At 33.5% G+C, this 25,648-nt stretch overlaps 2 protein-coding genes across 2 annotated transcripts; one reads left to right on the top strand and one right to left on the bottom strand.

The window, feature by feature from the left end:
* The first annotated feature begins 203 nt into the window (after positions 1–203).
* On the top strand, positions 204–15,704 carry LOC106719101 (chitooligosaccharidolytic beta-N-acetylglucosaminidase). The gene is made up of 10 exons (XM_045680184.1): positions 204–626; positions 3,672–3,772; positions 4,827–5,033; positions 10,314–10,522; positions 11,063–11,396; positions 12,414–12,555; positions 13,103–13,288; positions 13,877–14,109; positions 14,633–14,868; positions 15,485–15,704. Exons 2-10 carry the CDS (start codon positions 3,678–3,680, stop codon positions 15,664–15,666), a joined length of 1,824 nt encoding a protein of 607 aa, XP_045536140.1. The 5' UTR covers positions 204–626; positions 3,672–3,677; the 3' UTR covers positions 15,667–15,704.
* Positions 15,705–18,153: 2,449 nt separating this feature from the next.
* On the bottom strand, positions 18,154–21,566 carry LOC106719177 (retinal homeobox protein Rx2). The gene is made up of 3 exons (XM_014513449.2): positions 21,360–21,566; positions 19,023–19,137; positions 18,154–18,799 (listed from the first exon to the last, which is right to left on the bottom strand). The coding sequence occupies exons 1-3, from the start codon at positions 21,564–21,566 to the stop codon at positions 18,189–18,191; spliced, it is 933 nt and encodes a 310-aa protein (XP_014368935.1). The 3' UTR covers positions 18,154–18,188.
* Positions 21,567–25,648: the final 4,082 nt, after the last annotated feature.

The following is a 25,648-nucleotide window of genomic DNA, read 5'->3' as shown; positions in this document are numbered from 1 at the left end:
GTAAGAAATAAGATACAAATTAATTTACATTGCTTATTTTGTAAGTTGTATATGTTGTTATTCTATTGAATAGTCAGCAATGTTGATCAATTTTGCGAACAATTCGAATTAAAAACTAGTTGCACGGTAAAAACGCGGATCTCCCGCCAAATCTCGGGCAGCGAGGAGCGTGCCTCGCGTCGGCCAATCAGAGTGGTTCGCGCTACAGACTCGCGCGCGCGCATTTATTGAAACATTAAAAATGTTTCCTAACCGTTGGCATTTGCTAAACAATAACAAAATTACTTGATACGATCCGCAATCGATATTTAATTCAAATCATTCTCGACCTTCGCGTTGTGAACAACACTTGTGTTGCACAAGAAATAAAAGAAAATACAAATTAAATAAAAGTGCAAAAACCAAAGTCCGGTTTCGTTCCCTAGCCTGTTGACTTCGATGGGGTTAAATAAAAACAAAACCGTAGTCTTGTGATGATACTGTTGTGAGCTTGAATTATACTTTTGTTGTTGGTGAATAAATAAACTATTTATAATAAGATAAATTAAATAGTAAAAGTATAATAATATAAGTGGTGACATATAGCGTTCCCAAAATATTCCTATTACTCGTTTGCGTTCGCAAAAGTAAGTTTTTATTAATTTTCTTTTTATGTTCCGACAACAGATACATGTAAATTGTATTAAGATAAGTAACTACAATGTGAGTATTTTTATCTATTATATGTATTACTATGATATTGCATTTTAGAGATTTTGTTATCCGATAAATACATATATAAATATATATGTGTACATTGTGTTATTTTATGTAAATATCTAATATGGAATGAAAGTATATAAATTAGAGAATAATCATATGGATTGCTGTTCATATCTCACAAAACTGTCGTACGGTATGTCCACTGTACAAATTACAATTAAAAATGCGTAATTATAACATTACGTAAGTACAACATATTTGAAATGGCGATGATCGTTTAATAATTCTTGTGCTGTTTGATTTCTCTCTTTTATTAAAATATGACGCGCCTCATGGTTTTACCTGCCATTTAGTATTTCGTTTGATCCTAAAGTTTGTAAACTCGTAAAGATGTAAATCGTCAAAAAATCCATAATAATTGAAGTTTATATTTTGTCATTAATTGTTAAACCTAACCAATTAGTGACAAAATTAAAACGGAGTAGCTTAAAAAATAAACTTAAAAAAAGAATTGTCTGTATAAAATATATCGTCATCCCTCTCATTTTCTTTAACAAAACACTGATAAAAACATGTTTTAAACTAAGATATTGGTCTCAGAAACCAACAATTAATAAAGAAAGTTAAACCGACAACTTTGTCACTTAATCTTATGAATACTTTCTATATTCTACCTTTCTTTTACCTAGTTAGAGAGAAAACTTAAAATTATCTTGAATATCCTGTTACCACAGACATTAAAAAGCATTTAGTATACAATATCAGACAAAGACAGGTTGGATACGACTATCAACAAGTATTTAATGAATGCAGTAGAAAGTTTACGCATAATGAGCTAACGCACTTTCTTGGTAACGAAAGTTTTTTGCAAGCCTGCTTTGTTTCGTTTATGTAGGTTATCTAAACGTTTTTATTTTATGTTTTTTTTAATGTCTCATTGTTTTAAAATACTTTTTTCTTTAAATGATAAAAGTTTATGGTTATTTTGACTGTAATTATACTGCAAACAATATAGATGACATTTTGTTCTTATTGGTCGATATAATTTATATAAAGACTTACACACTTACACACTCACACACACATGTGTGAAATGATCAAGAAGTTAATGTAATGATGAAAATTACAATGATTTAGAAGACAAAAATCTCTTGTCTTTCTGTCCTAATCCAACTCTTTATAGTGTTGTCTTGTCACGAATTATTTATTCATTATTTTTAATTGGGGACAATTTTAAATGTGTTTTATACTATGTTTGCACGGAAGTTGTTGGCCTGTTGGTTCCGATAGTACAATGGTGATAGTGGCGTGTGCCAGCCCGTTACTCGCGCGTGTGTACGTAATATTTTCAGATAGGCTCCTAGTTATACATTTTGTAACAGTTTATGCAAAGTTTTTTTTTTAATTATTAAAGGTATTAAAATTATTTTTGAACAAAAAAAATTAAATAGAGTACGGAATGATCTTTGTAATGTTTCATTTCAAATCGGAATTATTTTTTTATCTGTTTTTAAAATCAAACTATAGAACCAGACGAAAACTTTGGATGTGGAGCGTTCATTAAAAGTCTATTATTCGCTGTGTCTGTGAAGTTGTGGTTATTTCCACGTATTCACCGATCCATTAAAACCATTGGTTTTTAACTCTAACATATAAAACGTATTTATGATCCAGTTTCGCAACGTAGTTTTTGCACTGTAAAAAGATAACTACAAAATTTGCACAATTTAGCAAAAAAAACTTCACCTTTAAATACTGGTTTTTAATTTATGTTGAATAATTCGAGTTTCGCTTATTCGATATTCCGTCATTCTGCAAATGGAAATTTTTATTTTAAACGATAATTCCTTGGATTCGATAATTCAATATTTAAAAAGTAAAAACATAATACTTACAATACAACGCTTTACATTGTTATTAACAGACTTAAAAAAAGGAGGTGGTAAAAAAACTGTATAATTTTTTAGGTTTCAACAACGAACTTTCTAGCTATACCTATTTTGATTCCTTTCTCATAACTTGTATTAAATAGCACACGAACTACACTACACACATTAAAATATACCATTTATTACATAGATTATTTACAGTTGCTATTACTCATTTGTATATTGAATAGTGTATTACATATCCAAGTAACCACAGAGCAACCGCGTAAATCAATGCCGTATGAACACCAAATTAAATCACATTCGCATTATTTGCAACAACCGGAAATAACCACTTGCAGTAAATATGAGCGAATACTTAGCAACCAACGATTCACATTCAAGAGAGTTATTACATTAGTTGATTCTGCCAAAGAGGTGGCATACTGGCCACCAAGACCTTTGCCTTTTTAGATTAAGAAAAAGATAGACCAGTAGTAAAAGAAAAACGCGGGAAAAGTCAACAACAAGATGTAGATTTTATGAAATTTTAATGTAAATATGTAAATAGTTTTAGTATAAGTGTTTTAACAACGTAATAAACGCAATTTTGGTTGTTGTGCTATTGTTATTTATTTAAACAAGTTTATTGTTATTCTAAGTGAATTTGTTGGTAAATCAAATTTTACGGACGGTCTTTTGTATATTATAAGTATTTGGCAAACGGCGACCTGAATTCGCTGAAATGGTGAATAGACCACTGTCCATAGACATCCACAATTGCAGAAGATTTGCCTACCTTAAATTGTCGGAGGATGGGAAGCTAAGTTAGAGGATATTTCTACTTCTCGTCTCTATGGTTTTTAATGTCGGGTAGATGGACAATACATATACATATCTGCAATGGTTTAGAACTTTACGCTTTATTTTCTTTTTCTTGTAATATTTTTTGTGTACTTAAGTAAAGACAATCAAAGATGTAATTTGATTCAATACGTTACTATGGAATCTTATTGTTATATTGTACTAACAGATTTATAATAGTTTATAATAGTTAATTAATAATTGAAAAGCAATTAATAATTATTATAATTGTTGCAGCTGAAGATGGTCTGGCACTGGATACTGTTAGTTACAGTATTTGTGCATTCAGCGCGAAGCAATGACGTACACGGATTAGAAACTAATTCTGACACATATAAGTAAGTTTATATTATACCTAGCCTTATTAGTTATTATTAAAACAACACAAATAAAGTGTAAACTGTATCTGAGTTATACGACACAATTGATTTAGAACTTACTTATATTTTTATTTAAATCACAAAGTAAATTTGTCATCGTATCTTAGCCCACTCACGTCGGGTCGGCTTACAAGTCGGCTTACTCTATAAATTTGAATGTTTTGGCTCAATTTTTCCGGTCGGTTGAATGCCTATCGTCAACCCCATGAGAGGAATAAATGAAAAAATTATAAATTAAATACTTATATCTAAATACTTAAGGAAAGTAAATTTGTGTTTACATATTTTTCTTAACTTCCACAACTATTTAATTGAATACCTTTTACATTAATGTAGTTTTATAATCCTCTAAGTAAATTACGACTCGTGTATGTATGTACGTATATTACTGAACACTAAAGTTAGACGATAAAATAAATTTCTTAATTTTATGTCTTGTCAACGTAATGGACACTAAGAAGTTATTAACACTATTAATAAAATGTTACAGCGTCAATATACCTCGTTGAGTTAAGGAGAGTTAATAACTCGAAATTGATTTTGATCGAATGATGTAGTGTCTACTATAAAATGTGATGAAATAAACATAATTTGATGCAATTTAAATTTAACATACTTTGTTTATTGTTCTGGCTTTAACAACAACTAAATATGTGTGTAGTAGTAAAATTTATCAGTAGATACTGTAAGAACAGAACAAATTGAAAATGACTCACTTTCTCAATATCTTTGTGTTTAAGGCCTTTCAACTAGCGAAGGTTTATAATTCCCCATATTTAAACTGTATTCTCAAGCAATAATTTTAATCAAATTTATATAGTCGTATTTTTTAAAATTAAGTTTACATGATAATCTTTGATTACAACTTAGATATAGAATCGAATTATTATGGATGGATTATATGAAAGAGGATATATGAAGAGACTGAAAGATACAGAAATGTATGGATGAGTACATACCGAGCCTTCGTAGCGCAAAGTGAATGAAGGTGACATAACAAACTTTGTTGTAGACCATCATGGGTCTACAAATGCGATCCGGAGTACGGCTGCGAGAGGTCAGACTTACCGTCACAAGGTCACGCCGTGAACACCACCAATATCTTCAAGAGTTTGGACCTCTGCCGGACTGTGTGCGGTCGCTTCGGCGGCATGTGGCCCAGGCCCGTCACTGCCTCATTGAGTTCAAACACTATCAAGATTCATCCAAATTACATCAGGTATGTTTCAATTCGGTCAAATGTTATCTTTTGTTTTGACTGTTCTCTGAGAAAAATCAATAATCAACTGAGATATCCACGAATATATTGCAACATTATTGTTACTTTCTTATTATGACTATGATGTTATATATTTTGTTTTGTTTATATGACCTTGACAATTTTTCATGCTTATAATACGATTAAAAATAAAGAGGTTATTGCGATAGAATCAAACAATAAAACTGAAAGCCATTAAAACGAACGTAAAATTATCATTTCTAACGGGTACACGCGACGATACAACTTGGTTTCGACTGCAGCAACTCTTGCATTTACACATATTGTTATCCCTTATATTTCTGTTTAAAAAACGGAGACAACAAAATATCGAAACCTGCAATAAAACAGACTACACACGACGTTCTAACGTGGAACTGGTAATGCATTATCAAACACGTTTTGTTCAGCAAATCGTTTTTTCTTTCGTTTAGTTGTAATTAGCGAACGGGTAACTAGTTATTGTTTATTGAGCGTTTGCCAGGTAACTAAGACATGGCGAATTGATAACATCACATGATTATACATATGATATATATGAGAAATTCCCTTGAAGATAGGTAATATGTAGCCATGTAGCCCAATATGTCGCCACGTAGATGAATAAATAGATGTTTTTAATTTCCATCTAAAACTGTTTGTTGATTTGTGTCGTCGACTTACTGACATTTTTAAACTACAATGAGGTGAATATCATTAAAAACTATTCTTTTATTCTTATATTTTGTATATTTAATTTTTTTTAGTTATGATTCAATTTGTATTTTCAATTATTTTGTTTTAACCAGTCTCGAAGATAAAATAATAATTTTTCGTTTGTAGTAATTAAATTAAATATTAAATATTTCATTTAATAAAGTAAAAAGGTTGAAACTTCTAGCAAGATTTACGATGTAATTACTTACAGCGGTATGTATATATCAAGTTAGTTCAATCATAACAATCAATTAATAAGAATGATAGTGTAAGAAGAATGTAGATACTTTGTAACACGAGATTGATCTCGTCTTACAAAGTATGTTACACTATTTTCTTTTTTCTTCCATTGACTAGGTTACAAATGCTGACCTACAAAGATAAACTTATCGTAAATGGAAATTACACAAAGTAAAGCGAACTACGGGATTTTTCTCAAACTATTTTTTTCATATTTTTTACCGAAATGTTTTATATAATTTCAAATCAAGATCAATAATTTCAGAGATATTAATTGATAACTTATTGTCATTTGATTTGCTCTACATTGAACAACATTCAAAGAGATTTGTAACCAAAGAAACATTGCTCTCTCGGATAAAGCCAAACATCTGAGAATGACGTGGAACTTACGCAATATCATGACGGTCGAACTGTGCGTTCTAACAATATATTACGCATAATACATGCCCAATATGTTGCGAGATACAAACGCGTTTAGGGCTACCATGTATGCTATTGTATGTCATTTTACTTATCGTTATTTTCCGAGACCAAAATATACATACACTGTATAGAACATAATTTTATTTCTGTTTGTTAACAATGTAGGTTAAGTTTAAAAGTAGTAAATCTGACTTAAATCAAACGACTACTCACTCTTTAAAATCAGTGGAGAAATATAGAATACAGGGGGTTCGAAAGGATATTTGATTTTACTCGTCTATTGATTTAGTTGTGTAATAATGAAATTGAGTTGTGTACATAAACAATACGGTGTATTTAAGACAATGATTTAAGTTTAAAGTAATCAAAAGGAGAGTATAACAAACCATATATTGCCCGTCACTTCGCCCAGACGAAATAAAAAAATAGTCTATGTCACCCGGGGATAGTGTGGCTTCCAAATTGTATTTTCAAATCGGTTTAGTAGTTTCGGAGCCTGTTCTATGCAAACAAACAAACAATCCAATCTTTCCACTTCATATTGGTATGTTTTCTACGTATAATGTTGCTTTAGATTACCGAGTAATATGAGGTTTCTACTGTCTGCAATCCTGTGTGGTTTATTTATAACATAGTAAGGCATAATAGGCTAATGCTATTTGTTATTATTGAGAAAATAGTGTACAATAAGAAGCACTTTGATTTATCATTTATCTAAAGGTGTAGTTTAGTTAACTTGGAATGATTCTATCAGCTTTTTAAACCGTTACATATAGTTTCAAAACATCTATTATGTTTAGATATATGTACATACTTTTTTTATTTAATTAATACCAAGTCATAAATCTAAATACATTATTGTCAATATTTTGTAGGATATGAATGAGGAAAAATTGAAAAACAATTGAATGAACATCATTTGTTATCCTTCCAACAAACAGCATTGCTTTGTTTTTACTATAAAACAAAATGGCAAAACTAAAATGAAATTATGGTAACCCTAGTACTTTAAAAAGATAAGTGTGGAGAGCGCTGCAGGTGTCTAATGAGCGTCTGTCTATTCTCGGCGTCCTGTGACATCGACGGCGGCGCTACGTCGCGCGACACTTCCCAGAACATCAAATGTGACGTTACTCCCAGCCATTCCCCCATCTCTATATCTATAACATAACAGAGCTCAAGACTTTGATCGTGATAATCTCAGGAACTACCTGATGTTAAAACTATCTGCGTTTTGCTAGCGCAATTTGAGGAAGGTTAAAGACTATTTGACAGTATGTTGTAATTTATAGGAATAGTGCAAAATGAAAAATAATTCAGTTCCGATTTGCATATAACAATAACATGGTATACATACAACGTAGGTTATTTTAGACGAAAACTTAGAAGGAATATTAGTTAGTATGATGTGGATAAGAATTATAAATAATGTCTATTTGTACTCAACTATTTTCTTGTTTGTCTTCCGCAAACGGGATGCCATAAGTGATGTTACTTCCGCATAACGTAGGAAACATGTACAAACGTTTTCAAAGAATCGTTCCCCCTATAACTCGGTCGTTGACGTTTCTAAGTTACTCTCAATTGCTTTCTTTTTGCGTGAAGGGATTCGCGTTTTATCTAAGTGTGGAATTTAATGGAGTTATATTTAGTCTGAGTTCATTCTAATCATTTTGTTTTCTTTATATTGCATTGTCATCTGTTGAGATGTTTAGATAGTATATTAATATGTTATATTTTGTTCCCGAGTATGAAGCACTTTTCTGATGAAAGTACACCTAGAACAGCTTGGAAAGCCGATCTTCACTTTCCCGTTTTGTCTGTTTTGTTTCGAAGACACTTCACGTTTTGTCTGCTTATATTGTGAGATCCCAATCTCTTTTCCTAATCGTCACTGCTTGCACTTGTTGGCAAGAAGGAATCAAATTATTGCAGATTTTTTTATTATAATATTAGTAACTCTGTAATAAACTGACAAAAGATCTCTTCTATTCTATCTCTATCTACTTGCAATACTTTGATCGTATGAAATAAAATCCTCAGAATATAATCAATCATAATATGATTATCTTATCTCCGACAAACTATAACTTATGAATCATGGCACCAAAAATGACACATGACTATGTTGCTAATTGCTATGCGACTATAGTTACGTAGGTATTTAGCGACTTTGGATAGTCATCGGTCATCGACCTTCGAGTTCATATAACAATATTTACTTAGTGTTTGTGTAAAATGGTCATGTATTGGTATAAAGGTGATTGACCTATTACTAATAATGGTGCATTGACTTGGAAGTCTGATAGGTCACGATTGCCAACTTTGGTAATGATCCATTTCATCCCACCTACGCCCTGTTTTGTTTGAAACGAAGTGGGTTGATTCTGGTTATTCGTTTGCTACATGTCGCCTTTTTATGTTTTAACCTTTAAAAACACGTAGACATAAGCAATTCAATACCACAGTCACAATATCATATTGGTTATCTATACTTATTAATAAATTTGGAATGTCTGTATGTAATTTTTAATTCCTTAATATCAGGAACGTCAGGCCCGATTCTGACAGGACTTGGAAGTGAAGTTAACTGAAGCACGTGGGCATATTATAGGGTATTTTTAATTCTGCGCTGACAAGGTCGCGGACGATCGCTAGTTTAATCTGAAAGTCAACTACCACTTCAGAATAAATACGTCAATATAAATATCCTTTTCATACACATTTGAATCTTTATCTTATTTTTTTTACCTTACAAGTATCATTAGTCGAGTCATGCTAGAGTTGACGAGCAAACTTTGAATACATCTTGCTCAAATGAATACAAAAAATTACCTACATCTTGTTATTAATTAGTAGAAATGTACCTCGGTTTTATAGGTTTTTCAAAAAGAAATAAATGTTTAATGAATTATTTATATCGGTTTTATTACTGGATGATTGTAAAAAAAAATTAAAAAAAATTACCAAACAAAATTATAGTACACCGTAGAAACATCTAGACGCCTAATGGCATACTGCAAACAATTCTTACAACTACATAGTAGAGTTTTTATTAAGGTCGTATTAATTAAAACTATTGTTGGAGACATCATGATATGAGATCATAAAAAATTAATGTTTCATTTTATAATTATTTATAAAATGTTTCAATGGTTCCTTTAGGGTCCGTTCACACAGAACGAAGCAGAGAGTGAAGCAGATTCTTACTGCAAATTAATTTGAGTTTTATGCGATTGACACAAAGTTTAATTTTACTTTTCACGTCTTTTTTACGTATGCTCTTGATAAGAAAAGACGTGCAAAATAAAATTAAACATTATTTAAATGGTATAAATCTCAGCTCTCCGCCCCGGACTGTCTCAATAGACCCTTAGTCGTTATATTTCGTAAAATTAGCGTAACTTTTACAACATTTCAATTGTTTTAGTATAGAGCTAAAAGTCTATTTCTCGTGTTAACTTTTAAGCCTAAAATAAACTAGATAACAGCGAACTGTTGCTATAAATACAAAACGTTTAATTCAAAATCTTTAGGAACAATATATCAATAGAACTTGAAAACATTTAAAAACATAGAAATAAATAATATTAAAAAGAAAATACTCCTAGTTCCTCCACATTCGTACGCCGCATTAATTCTATATTGCAGCTGCATTTTTAATTACATTAAGTAGCAGTAAATGTTGCAAGATAAATCTTACATTAAATTATTCTGTAATACTCAGAGTGGTTTCATTTTATTTTAAAGAATTTAGATGAACCACATTTTTCATTTAACCAACTTTGTTACATGCGATGGTGTGTTCGGAGATGGAAACTAAACTTATAGCTCTAAAGATACGTTAAATTTGAATAATCCTATGTTCTTGTGTTCCAGATTTGACTTGAGAGATGTCCCCTTGGAGACGAGAGAGATCCTAGTAGAAATGACTCAAATCACCTCGACCAACTTGTTGGCCGAATGTGGTGGCAACGTCACTGATGTGGTAACGACGCCAGTCGTCGTCCACTTATCAGTCAAGTCTTCCAGTCTCACACTCACATGGGATACTAACGAAGAATACTTCTTGGATATTCAGAGTAAAGGTAATATTGAAGATAACTTCTAGAAGTTTTAATACGATCTGAACTTCGTTTATAGCATGGTATTTTGTGAGACTCTACCATTTGCTGGAGCTGAGGAAATTTGTAAGAGATCGATCGGGAAAAGGTGTTATTTATTTAAGAACTAGAAACTACAATACGCATGAAGGGTAAAATATTGTAGGCAGAAATATACCACACAGGTCATAGAAACAATCTAGATTTAACACGCTTTCAATTAATAAAGGCCGTAAATCTATATCCGTCTTTGTTTACTATCGTGAAAGACGTAATGGCGATACATTTGACGACTTAGTGCGGTTTGCGCATATTAGAACTAATTTTGGAGCACTCTGCAGCTAAGTAACTAAGAAAAACCTTTGTTGTATAATGCGAAACACCTAAAAGATGGGAGCGTTTAATTATCATTAAACTACTCTGAGTGCGGGAGGAGAAATAATCTAATAAAATTAGACTTCATTGTTTGTTCAGGTAGTTTCTCAATTTTTAACTTTCTTTAATTTCGTTTATGCTTCATTCCAGGTAACAGCATAACAATACATATATCTGCAGAAACAGTATACGGAGCGCGTCATGCGTTAGAGACATTAACACATTTAACAGCCTCCGATAGACCGGTCTATTCAACTGAACAGAGATGCGGTCTTCATATCTTAGCTGGTGCAACAGTCCGAGACAGACCAGCTTACGGTCATCGTGGATTGGTGCTGGATACTTCTAGAAACTTCATGCCCATGGTTGATATAAAGAGGACGATTGATGGAATGGCAGCTACCAAAATGAATGTATTTCATTGGCATGTGACAGATTCTCATAGCTTCCCATTAGAATCGAAGAGCGTACCTCAATTTACGAAGTAAGATTTTAGTACAATTTTAATTTTCACCTTGTTTCGAAAGGAATTTATAACTAACTAGCTGTCGCCCGCGACTTCGTCGACGCGGAATTAAAAAAAACTTAAACTATATGTTCTTCCAGGCTGTTATTTTAACCTTTAAACGAACATCATTATCCATCCATCCATCTATTTTTTTTCTGTCATAAGTCTCTTGACAATAACAAACAACAAAAAAAGTGAAATCGGTCATTAATAGAAATATTTAAAAAGAATGCTATAAAGCGTTATATATTTCGTATGTAATTTTAATTTTTTTTTAGTTCGTTACAAAGATTTGCCAAAACAATTAACAGCAGCTATCGAATCTGTTAATGTAATTATTGTGCAAATGTAGTTAAATACATTATGAAATGCGTAATTAATTTTGTATGTTGCTTTGAATTGAAGGTTTTCTTCATTACGTGCGATTGTTTCCTACAGTCAAACATAATTACTGTTATTATTATTATTGCGGTAAACGAGAATCATTTTTTAATGTAAAACATGTGGATTGTGGACGTAATTATACAAATATGCAGTAGTTTTTATTAAACAATATGAACCATTGTGTATATTTATGAATTTATAGCAAAAATAAAATTACCACACGGTGCGTAATCGTTCATTTATTACCGTGTTTATTACCACGAATGTGATAATAAACATTTATAAGAAAGCAAATGAGTAATAAATTTATATCCGCTAATATTTATAGTTACTATGCAAAAGTAATATCAGGGACGGACTGGGTAATTAGAATCCATTATGAATACAATACTTCACTCAAATCGTTTTGATACGGTTTTCATATTTTTATTATATTAATACGTGAAACGAAATCTTGGACCTCTTTTTAAGGAAATCGTGTGCACTGATGTTTTCTAAATTTGACACAGTTCAACATATTTTTTATGTATATCAAAAGGTGAAATAAAAGAAGGATAATTTTTTTTTACAATTGATTAATACTTACGTTAGTTGTATACCAATTTCCAGATACGGAGCGTACTCCGCACAAGAGTTGTACAGGACAGAGGAGGTACGCGAACTGATACAGTACGCCAAGGTGCGCGGTGTGCGCGTCGTTATTGAGATAGACTCGCCTGCGCACGCCGGCAACGGCTGGCAGTGGGGCAAGGTAAGTTAACAATTTTGACAGTGTTAGAATCCACAGCAGCACCAACACGAGCATATAAGTCAATTCCCACCCTTGTTTAATAAGAAAAGGATGGGGAAGAGAAGTGGATTTGGCAGAGGAGGGGATACATAAAATGGGAAATGTTTTTTTTCTTTGCATCCGCTCCTCTGTCTTATACAGGAAGACAATTCATATGTAACTGTCTAAATTATTGATGTCTATGGGCTACGCTCGTTTGCCGCTTTAATTGTACTAAAAAGCCTTTACCTAAATACATTTTATTGATGTGAAACATCTATAAGCTCACTTGTAAATCGAATTGTTGGCGTGGCGACGCTTGCCGTGGCGACTGGTCGCCACGCTATACTGAGGTATACATATTACTTGTACACACTCGATGTTTCACATCTGCCAGCCGTCCCATGACGGCTCACATTTTTTATTAAATATCAACAAAAATATACCAAAAACAAATGTAAAATTTTTTTAAGTGTCTTTTTTCTTTTGTGTGGTTTAAATAAAAGATATTTTCTTTCATTTATTCCAGGACTACGGCTACGGTGATCTAGCTGTATGCGTGAACGCGGAATCATGGCGCCGACTGTGCATCCAGCCGCCGTGTGGTCAACTGAACCCCGCCAACCAGGCGGTGTACCGCGTGCTGCGGCGACTGTACAAGGACATTGTAGACCTCCTGCCCAAGCCTGCGCTTTTCCACGTCGGCGGTGATGAGGTAACGACTTCATTCAACATGATAGATATCGCTAGAGACCTGTCTCATTTCACTATCGTTAGGGCAGAAGTAACTTGACAAAAATTCTAAGTGAAAAGAAAATTCTCATTTGATTAAGTTCTTTCCTCCTTCAGTGTTCATTAAATCATTTTATCTGTATCTAATAGTGTGAAATCCTTACTAATATTATAAATGCGAAAGTTACTCTGTCTGTCTGTCTCGCTTTCACGCCAAAACTACTGAACCGATTTAAATGAAATTTGGTACACAGATAGTCTAGAGCCCGAGGAAGGACATAGGCTACATTTAAACGCGAAAAAAGGGTTGTAAGGGGTTGGAACCACCCCCAAGGGTGGTAATTTGTATGGAAGTATCGTCATTTTTACAGTTAGAAGCTTGAAACTTCTTTCTAAGGCTGCTCATTTAATATAAAAAAATATGAAGTTCAATTTTTGCAGAAATGTTATCCTTAAGGGTACTAAATAACAATAGCACGCGGGCGAAGTCGCGGGCACAGCTAGTTTTCTATAATTCAATTTCATGTCATATGCTTTTCAAATGTAAAAACTTAATATATTAATTTAACAGGTACACTTAGGTTGCTGGAATTCTAGTGAAGAAATAGTTAATTACATGAAACACAAAGGCTTCGACACAGATGTGGAAGGCTTCATCAGACTGTGGGCGGAGTTCCACTCTAAAGCTCTCCAGATTTGGGATGAGGAGATCTTAGCTTCAGGGGGTGAGAAGCAGCCCGTCCTCATTTGGTCTTCAGAGCTCACCCAACCTGGGAGGATTCAAAACTATTTAGATAAGGATAGGTAAAAATTTAATTATTTGTTAATTTTTTTATTGGTTTCTTGACTAATGTATCATATTTCTTGGGAAGACTAAACGTCAGCAACAACAACATCAGTTGCACGAATTGTCCGGCTCGCTGGTGAAATACCACGATCACACAGAAGACAGGAGTCAAGTGGAAGTAATTCCAAATACAGTCATCAGACTGTATTTGGAATTACTTCCACTCCGGTCCGGCACCACACTCATCAGAGTGTGGTGCCGGAGACCTAATTTTAGTCCTCTTTCCCTTCCCACATCACGAGGATGCCTATGAAGGTTAAATATTCTCTTTTTGTGCGTCTCCTCCTTCGTCGATTGAGTACCCTGACGCATCTGTAATTGCGAATGTCTATGGGCAGCGGTCGCTTCGCCATTTTTGCGAATTCATGTTGCCGCTTGCTCGTTTGCCACCTTGTAATATATAAAAAAATACATATTTCGGTTAAAGATGCAATACTCTTGACTTTATAACGTTTTAATATAATGTAATTTGTAATTTAGATACATAATTGAAGTATGGGAGCCCCTGAGCAGTCCGCTACTGACGCAGCTGATGCGTTTGGGTTACAAGACTATATCCATACCGAAAGACATTTGGTACTTGGACCACGGCCTGTGGGGTAAGACCAAGTACTCCAACTGGCGGCGGATGTACGGACACCTGCTGCCGCGAGACCCCACAGTGCTGGGCGGAGAGGTCGCATTGTGGAGCGAGTACATCGACGCTCAGGCATTAGGTAAGTTCTTAACACAGCAGTCAGAATCGTTTTTTAGTCCCCTTAAGCGCAAGTCTACTGTCTACCTGTCTCCGTTAGTTCCTAATTAACAATTCTGCAGTTAAAGGCGTAGAGTGAATGATAATTTTAGAATTTTAACATAGGTCATTTGGCATCGTCATATTTTCGTCTAAGGTAACTTGTGGTCTTTTGTTGTAAACATTTTTATGCAATTTGTGTAGTTTTCTACTCAGATCAGGTCCTAGTAGTAGTTTATAATCACCAAGATCAAATAAAAAAAAGTTATGTATAAAGTAGAAAGTTTTCGACTCTGATTACAACTCAACGCCCTTTTTGGATAACGGTAACTTTTTCAGACAATTTAGTGACATTAACTAACGGATACTTAGTTTTTTATATAAGAGAAGGGGGCAAACTTGCGACGGGAACGCTAAGGTGATCATCGACGCCCATGGACATCCGCAACACTAGAAGAACTGCAGATGCGTTGTCGGCCTTTAAAAAAGATATATGCTCGCTTCTTGAAGGAAGTTGTACTTGTTTGGGAATACCGCCGAGGACAGCATCACCGTTTACCACATCTATCCATAAAATCATTAAATATTAATCTGTTCAGACACACGAGTATGGCCCCGCGCGGCTGCTGTGGGCGAGCGGCTGTGGAGCGACCTCCGCAGCGGGTTTGCGGCGGCGGAGCCCCGCATGCAGCGGCACCGCGCGCGTCTCCTCGCCCGCGGCCTGCGCCCCGACGTGCTCTCCCCCGCCTGGTGCGCGCATCATGACTCCAGGTGCTTCTAAACCAGGTATTCCTAAAGGGGTCGATATCGAACTTAATGTCTTCTTCTATTGACCTAAGTCAGAATTAATAATAATAATAATAATTGATCTTAAAAATAGGTAATTTAGCCATGGGGGTCTAACAGTTCATTTTGGAAAAGGGGTCACTTGTCCAAAATAGTTTAAGAATCCTTGTTCTAAACCATCTACACCAGGTATATGCTATTTCAAACTTAATTCCGGCTCAATTTGTACGAGATGCAGTGACAATTATTAATACACATTGTAGACTTTTTTTGTCAAAGTGAATGTCTATTAAGGCAAATGTTAGTGTAGTGGAGTTCCAGGGTTAGATATCAGTAGAATGTAATACGCATCATAAGGATGCAGTATCTACCTACAAAGACTGGCGCTTACAGTTAACCTCCAGTCGCTATAAAGTTTGAATCTTATAATACCACACTTGTAAAAAGACGCGTCGTGGAACTCTTATCTGGGTAGAAAATAATTAAACTTTACTGAAACAATTTTCAACACATTCTAGAACAAATTGAACTATTCCTAATTATGTTATCTTTAAAGATAGAATAATAGAACTCGTGAAAATTTTCTATTACTTATATTATATACTTACTGCTTTAAATAGTTGTTGTTTTTAATTTAATTATGAATTTAAATAGAATTAATTACATCAAGAATAAAATGTGTATCTTAATATTTTTAGTTAAATGAAATATTATATTTTACAAAAATGTAGTAAAATTATTAAATTGATGACTTAGGTCAATATTTGCCACATTTAGTAAATGGTGCTAATAATAAAAATTAAGTTTAATTTGTTATACGATTAGATCTCAGTTTTGTAAAATAATTATTATTAATTACTTTATATAAATGACATTAGTTGTAAAATATTATTATAATATTAAAATTAATTTTTAAGTTAAATAAATTGATTGTTAAATATTGGTATTTGTTTCTTTTATGAACATTACAAAATAATTTCGAAATACCCATAGGTTACTCAAAGTCTGTCCGACTACGAACGGACGCACAGTTTTGTGCGTTGATGTCCATCGGATGCGATATCGTCACCTGAATACGTCCCTGATGTCCGATTATAATTCTCTTTTTATCTTGTAGTATCTGATAATAGGAAGTGTCTGTTTAGAGAGAATATTCAATGACCAAATAGTGGGTAAATTAATATAACAGATTTAAAACATCTTTACAAATAAATCAGTCCACCCGTTGACCCCGCCTTTATTGACGTTCCTTACAAATAGGGTTGTCAGGTCGCCAAACCTACTAGCCGGACAGACCAACCAGTTTGGCCGGACATTTGAGTAGAGAGATCGGACACCCTATATTATTATTAGGATTTTGTCTCAGTATTAATAGGTACACTCTCGTTTGGGAAATGTAAAAAGCCTAACAAAAGCCAGAAAACCGTTTATTTTGGCCGGACACGCAATCAAAAAGCCTACCTATGTCCGGCTTTATCCGAACGCCTGGCAACACTACTTACAGATCTGATAAGTTATTATTATAGTAACCCTTTTTGTGTTCTAGTAAAAAGTGAAGTGTTTGATTTATTTTAGTATGAATGATGAAGAACAATGTTGACGGATTTTTATCTTTTCTTTTTCATTTTTTCAAAAAGGAGGTTTGGAATTCGATTGGCATATTACGCTAAGATTTATGGTTCGATTTTTCGCACTGGGATTGTGAATGAGTATGTATGTACCTAATCAGTACAATTTCAGATTCCAAATTAACTCTTATTACTAATTTATTTTACTTTATTTATATGTTATATGAAAATCTTATTATTTAACAATCATCTACAATTAAAGCTATAAACAAAACAACAATGATTTTATTGATATTGTAAGAAAATAATATTTTACGAAAACGCTATAAAATAAAAAAATAAAAATTACTACGTTTCCGTTCATTCTTGTCTTAACAACTAAAAATTCATTTAGCAAAAGCGATACATTGTTTTCTACGATTCTATTTTACAATATATTTTTTCTACATTCGTACATTGTAATTAAAATAATTTATAATTAAGTTTTATCGTCCATTATCACTAAGAAGTAAATTGACTAGGAAACGAAAATCGTTTCGATTTATTGATGGAATAAATTACAGAATGCGTTAAATAAATTCCATAGGGTTGATTACAATTTGAGTCTATTAAAAATGTTAATAAATAACCTTACAAAATGTTTTTAATCAAATAAACTAAATACTTTATATATAAAACTAATAAAATACTTAAAGGTGATAAGATTATAAATTCTGAGCATTGTTTAAAGTGGGAAAAACATAACAACTAAATTAACGGACGGACAGATTATGAATTATGTCCTATGCCTGTGTTGAAAAAGTATTAAGAACTCAGAAGAAATCATTTATAAAGTAGGCGAAACTCGTGACCTAAATATATACAAAAAATAACTTGATCAGGCATTACTAATGACAACCTAATACAGAATTTATTCAATGCAAACTAAGTACAGACGCCTCTATCAAATTCACATTGTTACGTTATTTCTATTTAGATTTCTTTCGTTTATATTCTTTACTGCACCCAGACTGAGATCATTTGGTACAAGATCGTGTAAGACTGTATCACTTCTAAAGATGCTAGTTGCTATTCTGTTAGCAAGCCTTTCAGATTCTCGCAAATCATCGTCTTTAGATGAATGAGATGTGAGATCGATTTCAGTATCACTATCACTGTCGCTCGTATCTTTGAGATCTTCTCGAGGTCTGTAAGCCAAATTTTGCGGTTCATCTATATCTTGAACTGTTGGACCACAATGGCAATTATTTGGTGTCTTAGAAGTCATGACTCGTAAATCAGTCGGTACTATTTCGTTTTCCATTTGTTGTGGCATCAATAATGGCGGGAATGGGAACGGCTGTTGTATCATCCTACTGTCTTCGTTAGAATATTGCATCGGCGGTGGCATTTCGTGTACCGGTGGTGGTATAGAGTCTGTTATGTTACCGTTATGATGGTAAGTATCGGGTCGCGGTGATTTTAGTTCTCTGTTATCCATAGCCGGTGATGGTTCGGGCGAATCTTTGTCGTTCGGTGATTCTCCTCCTTCGGGCGATGAATCTGGTGGTTTTGTGTGGCCTGTAATAGATATATTCATACTGTGGTACATATAATTACAAGAGGCTTATAGAGAATGTTCAACTCGTCTTTAGAGAATCTTGTATTGACTATTTTAGAAATTATTTCGAACCTAACAGGTTGTGTGAGATTAGTTCGCGGTCACGGCTTGACTCGAACTCAATAGAAAATGATTAAATGTAAGTTTAATCATTTTCTATTGACGACGATTTAAAGACTTTACCTGGCATAGGCAATGGCGGGGTGCCAAGGCCGAGGCAGCGCATCCGCCACGCGTCCTGCAGCAGCTGCAGGCGCGCCTGCTTGCGCCACTTTGCGCGCCTATTTTGAAACCACACCTGTAAACGATGAGTTTGATTCACTGATTTGTATTGTTTTATATGTGGTTGGTTTTATTTTAATTGCAATTATAAGGCAAAACCTCCATTTTTTATGTCCGTGTAAATATTTAAAGCACAAATATAATATCCAGAAACCAACCAATGTTTGGACCGAGCGGTCTAAAAACGCAATTTGTTTTAAGTATTGTAGGATGGATCCTAGGGTAGACGATTTGGGTAGAGGTAATGGTTCCTTTGGTCTCCAGTGAAAAGGACCAAAACACCAGAAAGATAACTAGAGTTCATTTGTCTTTCGGCGCAGATCAGTAACCTGGACGTTGACGAATAATACAGGGACAACAATCTCTAAATCTTGATGTAATGCTAGGGTCTGCGCTGCGATACGGATCAAGCGAAATTATCGCTCTATCCAATAGTAATCAAATTCGGATAGATATTGTCCTATAAAAAATACCACTAAATTAAGAACCATCTTGCTTACACACATCATTGCCGTAGTAGTACCGTAAAAAATACTGATTTCCAAAATCATTTGTAAATAATTGCGGTTAATTAAATTTATACGCATATTTTATATATATCAAACAAATTTTACTAATAATTATTGGCTTATGGAATTATTAAATAGCGAAAACTAAACGCCATAAATAATTCGGTAAGCGATTGTATTGAATGAGAAAACTTGAAAACCACAAAATGTTTAAAGACGTATTGAAAGACGTGTAATCGGAATCTTCACACACAAGTTCAAGTTGTCAATTTAAGTTGTATAAGATGGGGTAGATTAGTTTTTGTTGTATCACCAAAATAGACGTGTTTCCCCTTAGTCCAGGAACGTGTGTCGTAAAAACCTTGTATTGTAATTTTTTGATAATTAATGAATGTACTTTGTTAAATAATAATTAATTATTCATTTTCCATTTAATATTATTATAAAAAGATTTAACCCTAATTTACTTTACTTATCATACAATTGCCGTATTTTAATTAATAATATCCAAAAATGTTATTTAAAACACCAAGTAAATTAGCGCTCAAGTTATCACAAAAGATTCGTGAAAGTAGTTAAAATATTTTTTTTATGATTTACAAATGTACTCGTATTAACAAAATTAAGCTGCGTTTTAAATAACAGTGTATACGTTACTGACTTTTTTTTAATTACTATTATTTTTGAATTTCAATTAAAAATGTTTAATATCAAAACGAAATTTACAAACATCTTACTTAATACTTTAATAATATTATAAATGCGAATGTTTAGATGGATGGATGGTTGGATGTTTGTTTGAAGGTATCTCCGGAACGGACAGATCTTGATGAAATTTGCCACAGATGTAGAACATAGTCTAGAAGAAAACATAAGCTACTTTTTTTTTTTATGCCGCGCGGACGGAGTCGTGGGCAACAGCTAGTTTATAATATAATATAACGTCACAATATAGCGCTGGTTTACGCACAATCTAATTGGAATCGCATAAAAGAAAGAAGTATGTAACATATTTCAATAAAGGAATTTATGTTTATATTAAAATTATTATATTTAATAAAAAAGATAAATACATACAATGTTTTAATACATTTCTAGTAAAAAGTGTCATCGCATAATTACCAAATTGGCTAAACATGCAAATAATCTATACAATTAATAAAATTGAATCATCTGTAATATCGTATGTAATATTGAAAAAAAATATTTTGCGAACATGATGCAAGCGAACGTAGCTTGTAAAGGAAATCCATTTTTTTACATTTTTGTCTGTCCGTAAATCTGCGTTTGCTCCAGGTAATATCTGAAACGGTTGAACCGATTTTGAAGGGACTTTTATTGGAATGTATCTTAAGTGTGCTGTAACTCAGGTTACTAATTTTATAATTCCGCGCTGACGAAGTCGCGTCCAACCGCTAGTGTAAAAACTTACTCTGTCACATTTAAAACTTAGACTAATCAACTAAAATGATTAACCGTGGGTTTCTGAGACAAAATTCCCCGGTTAAAACATACGTTTGACCAATTGTTATCTCTGTGTTGTCAAAGATAATGATTATGTTTTATACAGATATTATGGTCTCAGAAACCAATGGTAAATGATATTTATTTATTAATTTTGTTTTTTTTTTAAAGAGAGAAATGAGATTTATCACTTAATGTTTTGTATCAGTGTTTCGGCAATGGGAAACCACGTTTATTGACTTTGCAAGAAATAAGTTTCACTTACTTGTACTCTAGCCTCGGAAAGACTGATCCGTAACGCCACCTCCTCTCTCAAGAATACGTCGGGGTAGTGGGTCTTTTGGAAGAGAGACTCCAATTCACTGAGCTGTTGCGGTGTGAAGGTTGTTCGATTCCGGCGCTGTCTACGACGACCAAACATGTACTCCGTTAACAGATCGCCTGGCAAAGGCGAAAGATACGGTCCAGCCATCGTAAATCAAATCAAATATTTAGAAAAAGTTAATATTATTAAATCACACTACATATTTTATTATAATTAAATAAAAAATACTAAGTTATTGATAATTTTCAAGTAAACTTTCACTTAACGGGTCTAAATGGCGCGAAGTTATACGTTAAACGGATTAACGAAATAAGGTCCCTTTACCCAACGAGATCTTCACTCAACTGTTTGGTTGAGCAAAATCCCAGTCGTGAAATCCCCCTAGACTCCACCCCTCAACAATATAACGCGGGCATCTGATTGGGTATTACGTCTGGGGGTTGAAAGATTCAGCCAATAGCGAGCCAAGTCGAGGGGTTGTATTTAAAACAGGTGTAGATTGAGTTATGGCCGTATCTGTAAATACAAATTTCGTATAAATGCGGTTAACTTTATATCGTAGCTGTTAATTAGATGTCGGAGCGCTTTGATTAAAATTGCTGGTCGACGATTGGGATTTTTTTTAATGAATTGCTTTCCGCTCAATGATGAAATTAGAGGTTTTGTAAATTAATGAAATGAATATATTTGTGAAAGGAAACTCTTTTATATCTTTTTGAGTGATGAATTTAAACATAATTTTGAAATGTATACTTCTTTTTATTTAATTATTTGTTTTGAATTTTTATAGTCTAGTCCTTTCTTGTCTTCTTATAACGCTTCATTTTTAATAATAAATAATACTAAATAAACTCGGGAACAAACAGATGTACATAGACGGTAAAAACTTAAATAATATCTTGGACGTAATGGAAATGGAAAAAATCTAATACATTTTAGTGTTATTATTTTTATACATCTTGCAAATGTTATAAATGCGAATGTTTAAATGGATGGATGGATGTTTGTTTGAAGGTATCTCCGGACTGGGTACTCAGTAAGTTTCTTTTAATGCCGCACGGACGGAGTAGCGGGCGACAGCTAGTACGTTATAAAAAATCAAATAGGTTATATATTCATACAAAAAAGGTACTTAAATCTTCTTAGAATTTTAGAATTGCTTTTAAGGAAATGATTCATTGTTATTTGCAACGCATCCTTAATTACGAATCTTCTACGTCGTAGGCCTGCTACAAAGCGATGTAGCTTTTTGAAGTAGACAAAATAATAAAAAATAATAATTTACTTAGTAGTTTAATTCAAATTCATCATTTTTTATGCTTTAATTTAAATTTCAGTATGTATGAATGATATTATAAAGTAATTGAAGTAATTCAATAAATTTATACGTACTATGTTGGACATATCATATAAAATATCAATCCGTTTTCTATTTAGATGAACTACGCACTGTTTTTCGATGCGTAACCGCTTCTTAACTTGTTTTCAGTCGAGTTGGCCCATAGCCACTAACCGCGTTCCCAGTTCCCGCCACTATCTATTCAATTGTTTAAAATTCCGCTCACTTCCATATTTTTTAGTATTTTTTTTCACTATTTGTACGTGCCTTAAAATTGTGATAGACAATGTTAATAACTAATAATTGCTGTAATTATTGTTTAATTTTAGTATACAAAACACTAAAATTACTTAATTTATCCTAGAACAATTAAATCATTAAAAATCTCATTACGATTGCACCTTTATTTACATGAAGAAGAATAATAATATAACTTCAATGAAAGAATGAGACAGAAACTTTTGGTATAGTCGTAAGTACAAAAAACAAGCATAGCAATTAAAAAAAATTCTAGGTTGCCTCTACCAGTTAGACATACCGTTATATTCTGCCAAATAAAGCAGCCTACTAAAGGAATTTAACGCAAACATTATCAATTGAGAAAACAGTAATCGCATATCTATAGAATCAGCCAAATAAGTGATAAAGGAACAACAGGCTTGTAGTCTTGCAGTAATGAGATATCGCCTCACAGAAGACACTCGAGTCTACTAAGTGGGTTGCAGAGGCTGCGACGAGCAAATGAATATTCCCTCCCGCCTACCGCGCCGCGCAACCGCGCCCTCAGGGCTGACGATGTGTCATTTTACATTATATACTAAGTTTCACATTCTGAAGACGACTACCTTATAAGTGGATTTCGTTTTTATTCGGTAAACCACTGTAATAATTTATAGTCAAACAAACATGTCTATTCCGGTAAGAGAAGCGCTGCTATCGATTGGTTCTGTTGGAAAATATGTCGAACCTACATGGACATAGTAAATGGCATAGAAGAAAAAAATACCATGACAGTTACAGCCCGAAAAGTATCTGGTAACACTTTTTTGATAATGACAGAAGGGCGCTAGTGAACTGTCATAGTTTAATTTGATTTAAGCCCATCGGGTTAGAAAACTTGTTAGTCTGTACCCGTCTAATCTATCCTTCTTAAAAACAACAAAGTAAGATCTTTGGTCTTCTTCATTGAGTGATAGTCCAGTTTGTCTTTTGTTTATTTGTATTGTCTTATAATCTAAACCTACAGTAAATATGCTACTGCTTTACTCCTACCATCCTAAAATGTGTATAGCGTTACTTACGTATTTTAAATTGTGAAAAATTTCAAAGTATCGTAAAGATAATGATCTTGTCAAGTGAATATGAAATGTTTAAAGCAGCCCTGATTACTGGGCGGGCGTCGCCCACCGCAGCGGCGCTAAACGAGTTTCCGCAAACATTTTAATGAATAACACCTCCCCCTCCCCGCCCCTCCTCCCGCTGCCCTCCCGGCTGCAATGCGCTAATTAAACATTCGAGTCACATTGTTTCAGATGTTGTGGAATTTCGTTGCCAGTCGGATAGCGCCGGAATTAAATATGTCTCGACAAACAACGTTAAAAAAGAATAGTTTTTTTTCTGTACTCGCGATTCTTTAAAATTCCAAATTACTTTTTTTTTCTGCTCGTTATTGTTCTTTTTAATAAAAGGCTTTACGGAAAACAGCAGACAGTTCTTTATTAATTACTTAATTATTATGAAAGTTACTGAGACTAATTATGATTAATTTATACTTGTAATGATGAAAATAAAATATATTTAAAGTAGAACATATATTTACCTACGTATGTATTTATTTATTAAAAATAATCGATATGAAAATCGCAAGCTGGTAAGTATATTAAAGAAAAAAATTGTCCGCAGAACGGCGTAGTGTTTGTAAAATGGTTGCTTTTGTGGTTCAGTAAACCGTAAAGTGTGAAATAAATAATTTTCCAATACGCGAACTTATACCGTAGTCGCATCCTCGCTAATGGTTTCATGAGTCGTGATAAAAAAAAGCTGCGCGCGTGTTGCGAGCATCCGACGTCTCAATTAGTTAATTAATCTTTTTTTCCGCGTTAAAATAGCATTTATAAGCGAGACGCGAACGAGTTGCTCCCTCCCTGAGCGCTAGGGTTGTTGGTGCTTTAAATGTGAACTTATTCATTTGTTTATGGATGATGGACGTTTAATCGGAACTAGTGAAGCGACATCTTTGGGGGCTTTGTCTTGTAGAGTAATTAATTTTCGATTTTTTTCAATAAATTAAAAAGAAAATTAGGGTTTTGCCGTTGCTTAAAATTGATTGAATCGAAGCTTGTTTTCAATTTAGGTTTTAAGTTTTATATTATTACATGAGTTAGAAGAAGAAGGAGGTGTAAAAAGATTTCGTAAGGTGACATGATTAGGAAGAGAGTGAGACTGACGATGACAAGACGATAGACGGTGGACGATGTACGATGGACGATGTACGATGGACGATGGACGATGGACGATCGACGATCGACGATCGACGATCGACGATCGACGATCGACGATGGACGATGGACGATGGACGATCGACGATGGACGATGGACGTAGGACGGTGTACGATGGAAAAAGATAATAAAATATGTTACTAATTCAAAAGTAACTCATGCCGATTTGTGAGGTGCTATTCATTCCTCGACCAACAGGTGTAGGTAAGCGTAACATGTAGCAGTGCATCGTGACTGAAACCCAATTTGAAATATGATTTGTTCAATCGATTCTAGAAGTCAATTTATCCAGCAAACTATATTTATTGAAAATAAGAAGATTATATATAATTAGTTTTATTTTTAGTTATTGTCAGCCCTAATAAGCAGGCTAAGTTAACAGCGTTTACTT

The sequence above is a fragment of the Papilio machaon genome, chromosome 12, assembly GCF_912999745.1.
Source record: "Papilio machaon chromosome 12, ilPapMach1.1, whole genome shotgun sequence".
NCBI lineage: Eukaryota > Metazoa > Arthropoda > Insecta > Lepidoptera > Papilionidae > Papilio > Papilio machaon.
Note: the sequence above shows the minus strand (reverse complement) of the source record. Positions and strands in the feature narration are given on the sequence as shown.